The sequence below is a fragment of the Psammomys obesus genome, unplaced genomic scaffold, assembly GCF_907164565.1.
Source record: "Psammomys obesus unplaced genomic scaffold, mPsaObe1.curated_primary_1811, whole genome shotgun sequence".
In the NCBI taxonomy this organism is placed as follows: domain Eukaryota; kingdom Metazoa; phylum Chordata; class Mammalia; order Rodentia; family Muridae; genus Psammomys; species Psammomys obesus.
Window position 1 is genome coordinate 45,081,625 of NW_026585895.1, and position 13,005 is coordinate 45,094,629.

General features: G+C 47.6%; 1 protein-coding gene across 1 annotated transcript; it reads left to right on the forward strand.

Moving 5' to 3' along the window:
* The first annotated feature begins 4 nt into the window (after positions 1-4).
* On the forward strand, positions 5-12,247 carry Ndufa8 (NADH:ubiquinone oxidoreductase subunit A8). Its single transcript, XM_055600605.1, has 4 exons — positions 5-180; positions 4,845-5,008; positions 8,709-8,874; positions 11,941-12,247. Exons 1-4 carry the CDS (start codon positions 28-30, stop codon positions 12,076-12,078), a joined length of 621 nt encoding a protein of 206 aa, XP_055456580.1. The 5' UTR covers positions 5-27; the 3' UTR covers positions 12,079-12,247.
* Positions 12,248-13,005: the final 758 nt, after the last annotated feature.

Consider the following 13,005-nt stretch of genomic DNA (forward strand, 5'->3'; position numbering starts at 1 on the left):
GTTGCGCTTGCGCGTCTCCGGAGACGCATGCGCAGATGGTGCAGGGCGCTCTCGGAGACCCAAAGGGGAATTGAAGGAGACGGGCGACGCGGCCGAGGGCACCTGGTCAGGGTCGCGGCTGCCGCCGTCATGCCGGGGATAGTGGAGCTGCCCACTCTGGAAGAGCTGAAAGTGGAAGAGGTGAGACTCACCCCGAGGGCAGGCGGGAGGCACGGGGCTGCAGCTGCCAGGCGGGCCCAGGCTCGGTCCTGGCCTCTGCTTACCTGCGCGATCACATCCCGCCGTGGCTCCAGACACCGTGCCGCCCACCGCGACCGGCCTCTCCTCCTGTGAATCGGAGTGGCACTTTCTATTAGCATCACCTAGCCCTTTGCTTTTCCTGCCCGTGAGGCGAGTATGCCAACCCAGACGCTCACCTTCCACGAAGCCTGTCAAAATCTCAATGCGGAGCAGGCCTGGGAGCTGCGGCCGCATACAGTGCCTGTTGGACAATGAGTCTGGCATGAGCCAGGGTTTTTGGTAACTGGACACGTTTAAAGCCTTTACCTCTTAAAGAGACACTTGAATATTCGATATGTACACATGCGATGGAAAATGAGAGACTGTTCTCCTTTCATAGTTTATAGGTAAAGAGGCTGTACAGCACAATGCTGTGAGGTAAAGGTGAAGTGTTACTGTAATTATTGCAAACACGATCAAGCCGTTTCTAAAGGCCAGGCTGCTAAGTACTTGAAACACACAGTAAGGTAGGATGTAACTGATCTTTCCTTGTAGACCAGAAGTAGGCCCCATAGGTAGAAGTGATTTGCCCAAGGTCACATAGACAGTGTGTGGAAGAGTTGTAACGGGAACCTGCATCTGTTCTGAAACACAGGCTGTTAGAGCTCTGAGCCAAAGTGCAGTAGAGTGAGGAAGGAGGCGTAGGACCATGTGTGTTGAGGAAGCTGAGAGCTAGCTGATTCAGCTGATGTTAGCAGTGATGGGCACCTAGAGAAGTTTGGACTTTATCCTGTGAGATGGTGGGAAAAGATGGATGTGTTAAGGCAGAAGGACTTGTCATGGCAGGCCCAAAAAACAGACTGGCGAGGCTAAAAGTTATATGATGGCACCGTGTTAAGTGTTTTCCCTTTATGTACTCCTTTATGTAGTCTCTTATAAACCTCTGAGGATGGCAGCTATTTTCATTTACCTCCGATGAAGAAACTGTTAGCTGTGCTCATGGGCTTTATATGAAAGTGACATTTACCAAGAGGTGACAAGAGGAATATTCCCATAAGCCAGTCTTCTTATTCTTATCCCACCATGAAACTGGTTAAACATGAGTTTACACATTTTGTTGAGTTTTAAATTTGGCTCAGCAGACATTTCATACAAGAGTTTTCTAGTAAATTTATCTTTAAAGTTTGCACAATTGATATCTGTAAGTATGTAAATAATTAAAGTTTATATAATTGATACATATAATTATGTAAATAACTAAAGACTGAAAGATTGGCGAGCACTGGTGATTTGATGTTGGATCTGACTTCTAGGCCTTTGGCGTGGGTACTCTGAGTAGCTTTTAGCACTTGTAGACAGGTATTTTGCTTGCAAGATGAAGTGACTTTGGCTATACAGTTCTCTAAGAGGACATAAAAGGGATAGAGAAAGCACACTTTAGGCTTACTGTACATGACATTTGAAGGTTGTCATTTTTATGGGTAGAGATGGAGAGAAAAATTAGGTAAAGGTAGAAAGTGAACAAGATAAGGTCATAGGGGAAGTCAGGGACCTGAATGTGGATTCCAGAGACAGTGAATTACGTTGAGAGAGCAGCACAGGCCCGTTTGAGAAGGTTGTGGAGACAGTTTGGACTCAGAAAGCCTTGAACAGCAAATAGGAAGCTGAGGTTCCACTGTGTTGCTAAGCATGACCCCTTCTGGGAGCTAGTTTCTGATTCATTGTAACAGCTGAGTGAAATAAGAATTGTTGTTTAGGAAGGTCACTTTAGCAGCTTTATAGAGACTAGATTGAAGAGCAAGAAATGCAGGAAGGCCAGCTCCAGTGGCTGATATAATAGCCCTGGTAACTGACAGCTGTGCTTAATGGAGTCAAAAAATCAGCACCTCATCTGAAATGAGGAGGTGCAAGGGTTGAAGAATCTAGGTCAGGTTTGCAATATGACGACAAACCCAGGGAGGCCAAGAGCAGCAGCAGCTTTGGGGAGCAGGTAAAAATCCATTCTGGACTTCGTTGACTGAGAAGTCATGTCACATCCCTACGGAAAAACATCCAGAAGCTTTGGGTTCAAAGTTCCTCGGGTGCGTTGATAATCTAGAGTAAAAGTTAAGCAGCAGCCAGTGTTGATGTTCATTTTATGTGTCAGGCACATTGTTAGCATTTTGTACAGATCTGAGTTCACTGGATCCTCAGAAGGTCCTATGAAATAGTACATTATGCCCCACTTTACATAAATAAGAAAACAGGCCTGCCATAAGTTAAGTACTATAAGAAGGGCTGCGGTCATGGCTTATAGAAGCAAGACAAGTATGGAAGATTTGGGGGCTTTGCTGTGATTGTGTCTGGCTCAGCTCTGCATACTTGCTGTCTTTGGAAGCTGACAGTGCAGAGCGGCTGTGTGAGGGCCAATGAGGAAGGATGCTGAAACTCTGTACTCTGGAGACAAAGGATGCTGTATGAATTTGAGTGGGCACTGCTGGATATGATCAGTTATGAAGAAGCAGGTGAGGGAACACAGTTACATCTCAAGTTCTCTTCTCTCTTGGTGATGGTGCCGTGCCAAAGGCCCGATGAGAGGCTTCAGTATCTGGGTTCCAGTTCTGGGGCCGGCCGGCATGTCATCGCAAGTGCATCTGTTTATTGCCGTTTAGGAATTGGCTCAGTGAATGTGTCTCACCTCTGTTTCCCTGTGACAGCACGAATAGATCTTCATTTTGATAAGACTGCCACCTGTGTAGGGAAATAAAGCAACTAATGCTGCAGGCTTTGGAGGGCTGCTGTCTTAAGGATTTAAGTAACCAAATCAGTCATTTAAAGATAGTTTTTGAGACATCTGGCCAGCAGGTAAAATGGTGTTCAGTTTTTTAATAAAAGTTTTTTTTTTTTTTATTTCTTTATTTTATGTGTATGAATGTTTTTGGCTGCGTGGATGTATGTGCCCACACTTATACCTGGTTCCCATGAGAGCCAGAAGAGGGCATCAGATCCCCTGGAGCTAGAGTTACAGGTGGTTTCAATCTCCCATGTGGGTGCTGAGAATTGAACCCAGGTCCTCTGGAAGAGCAGACTGTGCTCTAAACCACTGAGCAAGACTGGAAGCACATGCTTGTAATTCCAGCTCTAGGGAGGCTGAGGCAGGAAGATTGAGAGGATTGACCTACATATTTCAAAGCCAGCCTGGACTACTTCAAGAGTGTCTCCAAAAGCCAGACACAAAACCAAAAAGGTTGACTACCTGTTATTTTTCCGACTGGCTATAGGTAATAAAACAAGCAAATATGTCCCAAAATACAAACATTTACAGATTTGGGATATAAATTTGTTAGAGTTGCCATGGCAGTTTTCTCTTAAGCTGACCTTTGATTGATAGCTGCAGTAGTATAATGTTGGTGAGCAGTCCTGGCTCTAGCCTCCTTCCGGTAGGGCAGTGGTTCTGAGGCTGTGGGTGGTGACCCTCAGAGATGACACTAAGAGTCACCACAGCCTGAGGAGAAACTGTATTAAAGGGCTGCGGCATTAGGAAGGTGGAGAACCGCTGCTGTGGGCTATAGGTGCGTCTCTCGCTTCTTTCCCCAACATTTTTCTTATTAGTGATTTATATGTATAAGCTGCGTAAAGATAAGACTATAGACTTTTCTCATGTTAAAAGCCTCAGGTTTTTAAAAGTCCAGTTCAGTAGTGTAGTAAAATACGGTAGCCTGACAGACTGGGTTTTAGGAAACATGCTAATATCCTCTGTCACATTTCTCAGTTGATCAGGAATCTGAAAATTCCTTGGTGGGGCAAACAGCAACAATAAAGCCAAAGCACGCTAGATCAGAAAGACGCTCTCTGAACAGGACTCTCAGACAGGCCCACCCAGATGCCAGTACCCCACCCTGCTCTTTAAAGTTTAGGCTTAGGAAGTTGCCCATGGCACAGCTGGTGACCAGTGTTCACTTGCAGGCTGAGGTAGAACCAGAAGAATTAGAAGAGAAACAGAGGACCCAAAATGAAAAGTGAAAATAAAGGTAAGTTCTCCCAGATACCAGAATGCTTTGTCTGGTTCCAGTAATTGAAAATTGTAGTTTTTGGCATAGGCTGAGACTCTAGAGCAGGGAGCTGGGCCCTCGACTCAGCAGTTCCTTGTGTTCGAGCTGCCTACACCGCACTGGGATGCTCAAGAAAGAAGGCAAGCAAGGGAGTCTCTCATGGTCACAGTGCAGGAGTTCAGCATCAACATGGGCCGATTCCAGGACTTCGTTCTTAGTAATAATTTGCCAGGCTATGAGCTCCTGCTATTCCCTCGCCTTGCTTACTCTATGATTCCCCAGCCCTCTAGGAGTTTCTGATGTTCTTGTATGTATGATTCACTTCATTCCTGGAGAGAAACTGTAGCAACATCGACAGGGTTGTTTCAAGCAAGATTCTGTAGGGTCGCCACCTTCATCTCTAAGAGAAAATGGGATGGTTCTGTCAGCCTACGAAGACACGTGGGAGAGCTGGGATAGCCCAGGCACTCAGCTGGAAGGAATCACGACCCAGAACAGTAGTACTTCTTGTGTGTTCCTCTGTTCCAGCCAGCTCGGTGATGAGGCAGACATACCCAGACTAGTGTGTGACTCCCCTCTGCGTTGTTTTCCCAGGTGAAAGTCAGCTCAGCCGTGCTTAAAGCTGCCGCCCATCACTATGGAGCTCAGTGTGATAAGGCCAATAAGGAGTTCATGCTATGCCGTTGGGAAGAGAAGGACCCGAGGCGCTGCCTGAAGGAGGGCAAGCTGGTCAACGGGTGTGCACTGAACTTCTTCAGGTAAGACTCACTTGAAGGCAGCGCCTGCGTTAAACGTCAGGGTACTTTGAAATATGCTTAAATGAGGGAGTGAGTTCTGGCCAATTAAGTGGAGTTGCAAGTGTGTGGGTTTTGAAATCAGGTGGACCAAAATTAATTTTTTTGTTTTTGTCTTGGATTTGTTTTTGTAAGGCAAGTTCTGTACCTCTGTGAATCTCATTTTTCAGCTGTGAAATAGTGTCTGTCCTCTGCAGTATTGCGGTAGATCTTTTGAAAAGGTGTGTACAGACATCTCAGCCCAATGCTTGTTGACAGACAGTGGGCAGTTGTTATGATTAGGTTGATATTTCAGGTAGGCCACTGTGCTCAATACTTAAGTACAAGCCCAGGTGTGTAATTCACTGACCATGTTAGTTGTCCATGGTGACATGGTCTTGTAATCCTGGTGTTCAGGAGGTGGAGGCAAGAGGATTAGCAAGGGTAGCCATGGCTACCCAGGGAATTTGAAGCCAGTTCCAGTTGCATTAGAGTCTCAAAAAAAAAAAAGGTTTGCTTCAGCCAGCCCAGCACCCACTGTGTAGGCCTGGAGTACGCAGTCCTGCTTCAGCTCCTGAGTGCTGAACCTACAGTGTACACCACCTCTCTCAGCCTTAGAAAAGTGTTTCTAGACTTTTAGTATAATTAAAAGGACAGAACTCAACTCTGGGAGAGTTGGCTGCTTAGCTGTGTAGCCCAGAAATAGTGGAAGTGTGGGCAGGGCTGGATTCAAGGGTCTAAATGACGGCAGAACTATGTGATTCCTTTTTCCTCTTCTTTGCACAGCTTCTTGACTCAGCATTTCTCTGTTGACCATGCTTTCAAATAGTCTTTCCCTTTGCTGTAGCCTAACAGCTGAGAGCTACTTTAAGAGCTCTCTGCCTTGTGCCCACTGAGTCTTTACTTGTCTGAGGAGGTAAAAATGATCTCCCACTGCAGTGCTGGGCTGTGCATCACAGTCTCCCACTGCAGTACTAGGCTGTGACGCCTCTTCTGCCACAGACTGTGGAGGACTCAGTAGAGGAGAAGGGGGTGCAGGTTACACAAGGGTGTTGGTTCACACTGGTGAGTCCTAGGAGAGAAGCTGCGTGGCAGGGGCCAGGCACGGAAAGTAGACTTTCACTGTGTGCTTAGGCTCAGAAAGTCTTCCTGAGACATTCTAAAGGAGGGCCATGCGTTGACAGTCCTCAGGTTCTAGAATAAGAATCACTTTCAGTCTTTAGTCTGTTGGCAGAAAGGCAGTCTGAGTTTTTTTCCACTGCCTTAAATATGGCTTTTACTGCTATTTTGCACTTGCCTAGCAAGCACAAGGTCCTGGGTTCATTTGGGCCTCAGCTGGGGCAGCAAGTGGCATACAGAAGTGCTTTTTTGTTCTTCCTTGAATTTGTATTTATTTAATTCCTAACAGGTCTGAATGAAAAAGGAAGGGGTTGCTTCATCCACCTCCTTTTCTCTCCACCCTTCCTCTCTCAGGGCTGGGGGAAATGGGGTCTCATGTAACCCAGGCTGGCCTCAAATTTACTCTGTAGCTAAGGCTATCCTTGAACTGGTCCTCCGGTGTCACCTCCCGCATGCTGGGATTACAGTCCTGTGCCCCACACCTAGTCTCCTTAGCCATGTGGTTTCTTTGTGTGTCTGTTTCTGTGTGAACATGTGTGTGCCTGTGTGTGCACATGTACCCACATTCAAATGGAAGCTTAAGGTTGATATCAGGAATTTTTATTCATTGAGGCAGGATCTCTCACTCAAACATGGAGCTTAGTAACATGGCTAGTTCCGCTGGCCAGCTTGCTTTGGGATCTCCTGTCCCCTCTTTCAGAGGATGGTATTATAGTGGGCTGCCAGGATAACTTGGCACTTAGCATGGGTTCTGGAATCCCCTTTCCAGTCCTGTTACTTGTGTGGCAAGTGCTTTAACTACCGGCCCGTGTCCTCAGCTTCCTCCAGCTGCTTTTGGTAGTCCAGAGTGAATTATTTGCTGCCCTGCTTCCAGCAGCACCCAGTTCCTCTTCACAGAGAGGACTCTGGTTCTGGCCAGCACACTTTGGGAGTGAGGCCGGAGCTCTGGAGTGTGGGCCCCAGCACCAACTTCCAGTTAGCTCATGTGTTTACTTAAGAAGGCCTGTCACCTCTGGCCTCTGTCAGCAAGCCAGGCTCTGACTGCTTCCTTCTCTGCTGAGTTTGCCGAACTGAGATTAAAGTGGGAGTAGGCTTCAGGTTAGTTCTGTTGAGTGTCTCAGGCCATAGTCTGTTATTTTTGCTGGGCAAAGAAAGGCTTGTTCCTCAGAAATCTTTTTATCTTTAGCTTTTTACTTACTGGTTCTTAACTTTGGGTTTGTTTTTGTTTTTCTTTAGTTCCAAAGCTTATAGAAAGTTAGGTTTTGGGCTGGAGAGATGGCTCAGAGGTTAAGAGCACTGACTACTCTTCCAAAGGTCCGGAGTTCAATTCCCAGCAACCACATGGTGGCTCACAACCATCTATAATGAGATCTGGTTTCCTATTCTGTCCTGCAGGTGTACATGCAGACAGAATTCTGTATACATAATAAATAAATCTTAAAAAAAAAAATTAAATTAAAAAAAATAAAAAATTAGGTTTCATTGTGACATTTTTCAAACAAAATTTGTTTTTGTTTTTCTTCCCACCTTTCCTTATGATCCTGCCTCCCTTGCGTGTTCCCATCCCAAGTAGCCTTTACACTGCCATGTCACGCGTGACCTTTTGCACCCCAACACCTCTTGATCTACTGTGTGGGTCTCTTGTCCTAGTCTGTATTCACTCTCACAGTGCTTCATTTTTGTGCACGCATCATGACCTAGCCTAATGGTTAATGAGACACCATATAAACATGCGTGTATTAAAAGTCTGCATTCACATGAGATATGAGAGAGGACCAGTATTCTTGTCTGAGACTGTGCTGCCTTGCTTAATAAGATACTTCTTAGTTTTATTTTCCTGCAAATTTCTTATTTCTTAAAAGCTGAGCGAGCTGGGCATGGTGGTGCACGCCTATAATCCCAGCACTCAGGGAGGTAGAGGCAGGTGGAGCTCTTGAGTTCAAGGCCAGCCTGGTCTACAGAGCAAGTTTCAGGCCTACATTCAAGGCCGGCCTAGTCTACAGAGCAAATTTCAGGACTACACAGACTCAAATAAATAAATAAATAAAGCTGCATAAAAATTCCGTCGTGTGCATGTGCACATTTTCATTATCCAGAGTTCTGTTGCTGGACGTGTAGGGTTTGTGAATGGAGCGGCAGTTGACACAAATGAACTGCTCTCTGTATGCTATAGAAAGGCTTCGGGTGTAGGCTTGGAGTGGTATAGATGGGTCACGTTTTGTTTTGTTTGTTTGTTTGTTTGTTTTTTGAGACAGGGTCTCTGTGTAGCCTTGGCTGTCCTGGACTTGCTTTGTAGAACAGGCTGGCGTCGAACTCACAGCGGTCTGCCTGCCTCTGCCTCCCTGAGTGCTGGGATTACAGGCGTGCCACACTATGCCTGGCTTTTTGAGGACTGTCCACACTGACTTTCACAGCAGTTGCATTCCAGCACAAAAGAGGCTCCTTCCCACAGCCTCAGCATTTGCTGTCCTTTTTTCTTGAAGGTGGCACACAGCGTAGACATCTGTGCCTATGGCCATTTCTGTTTTGCAAAGAACTGTCCCTAACCTTTAGCTCTCCTTTCTAGGCAGGTAAAACTTCACTGTGCGGAGCCTTTCACAGAGTATTGGACTTGCCTCGATTATTCCAACATGCAGCTGTTCCGTCACTGCCGCAAACAGCAGGCAAAATTTGACGAGTGTGTGCTGGACAAGCTGGGCTGGGTGCGGCCTGACCTCGGGGAGCTGTCTAAGGTATGGCTGCTGCTGGGCCTTGCTCTGGCCTGGGATGGAGGTTGGACAAAGTCAGGAGGTGGTCCGAAAGGGTCCCTAAGAGGATGGAGAGGATGAGTCGCTCTATTTACCAGGCAGATAAAGGAGGACTTGGGGTGTTCTAACATGTGCTCATGTGCTTTGGCTTAGGTAGCTAAGGGAGCAAAGCTGTGTATGTGTTAGGTGCCATCTGGTGAGTTCACTTGGGCAGTAGGGTCAGGCTGTGTCAGACTCTCGGAACACCAGGAATTTAAAAGTCCCTGCCCGTAGTGAGAAGCCTGTCCTCCCCTCATCCCGTGTTAGTGATCTTGGTGATGACTTGTCTGTGGGTTGAAGCATCAGTGGAGGCCTGAGCTGGTGTCTGTGCTCTGTGCACTTCGTGACTGTGTAGATCCCCCTAAGCCTGCCCCACCCTGCCTCACTGCTGTTGCCTTCCTGGAGAGTTCTTGTTGAGAACTGGAAGGGCGTGGGTCTCCTCGGCCTTTGAAGATAGTTCGTTCTGTGAAATTGAAGAATTTAGGGCCAAAGCTCTGTCTTCACTGTAGGGTCATCTGTGTGGGAAAGAAAGATGCATCATTGAAACTGTAAAGACTGTAGGGACTCTTACCTACTCCCGAGCTGAGGGCCTCCCTCTGTCTTGGCATGCAGCTGAAGAAGCCTTGCCCACAGTGGTCTGCCGGCTCCTCCACTGCTTAGCGCCAGGGAGCAGGGCTTGGAGGGAAGGACAAGGTGGATGGACACACTAGTTCTGAATCTTGCTTCCACACCCTCCTGTGGAATCACAAACTTTCTAACTTCCTGTCTGGCCCTGTCTGCCAGTGAGGCTCAGGATCCTTGCCTTCCTGGAAGAGCCATGTGCCTGAGAGCCTGTGGGAGACCCTGCGTAGCACCAGGCACGCTGGCTGTTCATCTTAGTTCCCCTCCCAGCATCCATGAATAGTTGTCACAAATAGACTGGTAGACTAGCCTTTTTTTTTTTTTTTTTTTTTTTTTTTTTTATCTGCCATACTTAGTTTTACTTCAGACACATTCTTTTGCTAAACTGAAAAAAAGATTTTAAATAGTGGCCAACTCAGATTTGGAAAGTGATAGGACTCACACACTTAACGAGTAAAACTACTTTTTCTCCTTTTTCCTCACCACAGTGAGGATTGAATCAGGCTATCAGGGCAGTGTATATTTATCCTTGAGTCTTTATATTAATATTTTAAACACGCCCCCCCAAAGTTACCATTATTTCTTGACATGTATAGTTGTGTTCCAACCCGTTGCTCAGTCTCTTTCTAGAAAGGTCATAAGCAGCCGAGAGAAGCCTAAACTGCAGCTTCATTCTCTTTGGGTTCCGTCTGGCCCACTCAGCCCTCCTTCTGAAGCAAGCTGGGACCCAGCCCAGGCCAATGCCCTTCCCTAGGCAGAGCTACCGCCTGCTTGTACTCAGCAGCCCGAGCATAGAGAAAGCAAGTTGGGGCTTCATCGCCACATCCTAGTTTATCCTGGGAAGCTCATTTTCCACATGCAATTTCATCAAGTAGGCTGCCTTAGGCCTTCCTCTAGGAACGGCACTGAGGCGTTCCTGTCCTTTCCTATTGTGGCATGATACAGAAGAGCAAGTTGCTTTGTTCTTCCCTTGATCAGTTGTTCGTTCAAGGGATTCCCTGCTTACTCTGTATTCAAGAAATATTTTTCAGAAACAAAGAATGACAGTTTTCTAGATTGGTTCCATAAATCTCTTGAGTGAGGCATTTGGAACTACTCTGTCACAGAGCAGGAACCCTGAGTGACACAGTTAGAACAGGGCACAGGGACCTGCATTTGGGTTCCAGCTCCAACATAGTCATCCCCATGAGCTGGAGGTAGTGCTCACACAAAGGGTACCTATAGTGACTGTGCACCGGAGAGTAAGGGGCACGGAAACAGATGGACCTGGCTTCTCATGCATGTAGGCGGCGTAGACTTGATACCATTAGAGCATAGGCAGAAAATGCTTAGTGACTGTGGCCCACTTGTAAGGACCTGCTTCCTTATCTTCCAAAAGGATCATTTCTGAGCTAGCTATTGCCAAGTAGTACAACATTTGCCAGGCATGCACAAGGCCCCAAGTCTGGTCTTCAGACCCACAGCAAAATTCAAAAATTAAAAACCAGTTTTAATTGGTGGCTTTGCAGTTGAGATTTTGGTGGCCATGGTGTGTGGGGGAGGCTAGTTGTAGGCACTTTCCATTGCCCTCTCAGCTGCAGCTCAGAACCTACCATCTCATTTGGCCTGTTGGCTCCGCTCTGACTTCTGTCCCAGCCTCCAGGCCTAGCCCCCCAGCCTGCATGTCATGATTGGCTGCTTCCCTGGACCAGTGGCACCTGCTGCCGTCAAGCACCACTGCACAGCATTGGGTCGCATATCTCCTAGCCCCGTTCCCTAGCGGGGCGGGGCGGGGCGTTTATAAGCACAGAGCAGACAGAGCTGGCTTTGTAGCTAGCAAGGTAGCCTTCGGGACCTCAGCAGTCACCTGGTGGGAGCTGGCAATCGAGTGAGCAGGGTAACACGCTCAGCACCTCAGCATCAGCGCTAACGTCAGAGCGCATGTAGGTGTCCAGTCTGCTGCTCCAGTGACTTCCGTAGATGTTGCCTCTGTCTTCTCTGTCTCTGTCTCTTGCACTCTCTTCCCCCTTCATCTTCCTGGCTGACTCCTGATTGTCTGCAGAAATAGTCCAGACCCCAGCCTTCAGTGTGAGTGACTTGTGCAGGGCCCACCTTTCCCCTTTGTCATAGGGCAGCATGATGGAGATCTTGCTCACTAGCCAGCGAGTGAACCCCAGAGACAGTGTGTATCCTCTCCCTGCTGTATCCTCAGCTCCTATCATACAGAGTGACCAACACTGTCTTTTCAGAAGTGTCTTCAAGGATTGAATGAGGCTAGGGCATCTTTCTGGGGCTTGAAGCTGAGGTGTAGGTGAGGGAGCAGTAGCAGAGGGGGACTCCGCCCCCTGGACTCAGAGTCACAGCTACTGCAGAGTCCCTTTAAACCCTGACTTCTTTCTCCACCCTTCCCAGGTCACCAAAGTGAAAACAGATCGTCCTTTACCAGAGAACCCTTATCACTCAAGACCACGGCCGGAGCCCAACCCTGTGCCGGAGGAGGATCTGAAGCCTGCCAAGCATGGCAACCGCTTTTTCTTCTGGACCATGTAAAGATGGGTCCACGGCCCACACTGGCTCACCTCGGTCATGCGGCCAGACAGCCGATGAGAACACTGCTCTTGTGTTCTTTCCTGGATCACAGACGTTAACAAAAAAGTTAATTTATGTGACTTGGCAGTTATTCTATACATTTCCTGTCCATTAAAATTTTTAAAGGAAACAGTTGTGTTTTATTATGCTCTACATAACCTTTTAGCCTTTCAAGATGACTTCCCCTTGTTCTTTCATGCACTCCTGACTGTCCTACTTGCTTTGCCCTAAGGAGGACTGGCCTGTGTGGCAGGAGAGCCACATTCCCACATGGAAAAATGACCAAAGGTGGCTTTTCTATCTGAAGCAATATCTCAGAGTGTACAGAGTGAAGCCTCAGATCTCTCTTCTCATCCAGCATTCCAAGCAGATAGATTTCCCTAAAAGTCATTCCAGAGAAACATCCAGGACAGGGTAAGGAAAGGTTTGAGCCTGTGACTCAGGCGAGGGAGGGGCTGCCGGCCCGTCTTAGGCAGTGTTGCTCCGCGTTCCTTGAAGAGCCTAGCTTCCACCGTTTCCCCTCAGTAGCCCCTCATCCGGGTGTCATAACCCAGATGTTTTTCCTGATAGACAAGGGAGGTGGAGGCTCAACTCGAAGCTCCAAAGCCAGGAAGTTGGAGGTCTGAGTGTCAATTCCAACCTTGGGTGTGTTTCTTAACCTCTTGTGAGGGGTTGAGTTTGAGGACAAACTAAAGGGCCCCAGCTTATCTACCTCCTGGGCAGGTTAGGGCCCTGGTGTTTATAAAGCTCTTCGGTTCAAAGCACTGTTCCCCCAATTCCCTTCAGCCCCATCCAGGTCCCTTTCGTTTACATGGCCATTTCCTTACAGCTGACTGGGTCACTGCCACATAAGACTCTCAGTCATCTGAGCCCGGTGGACTTTAGGCT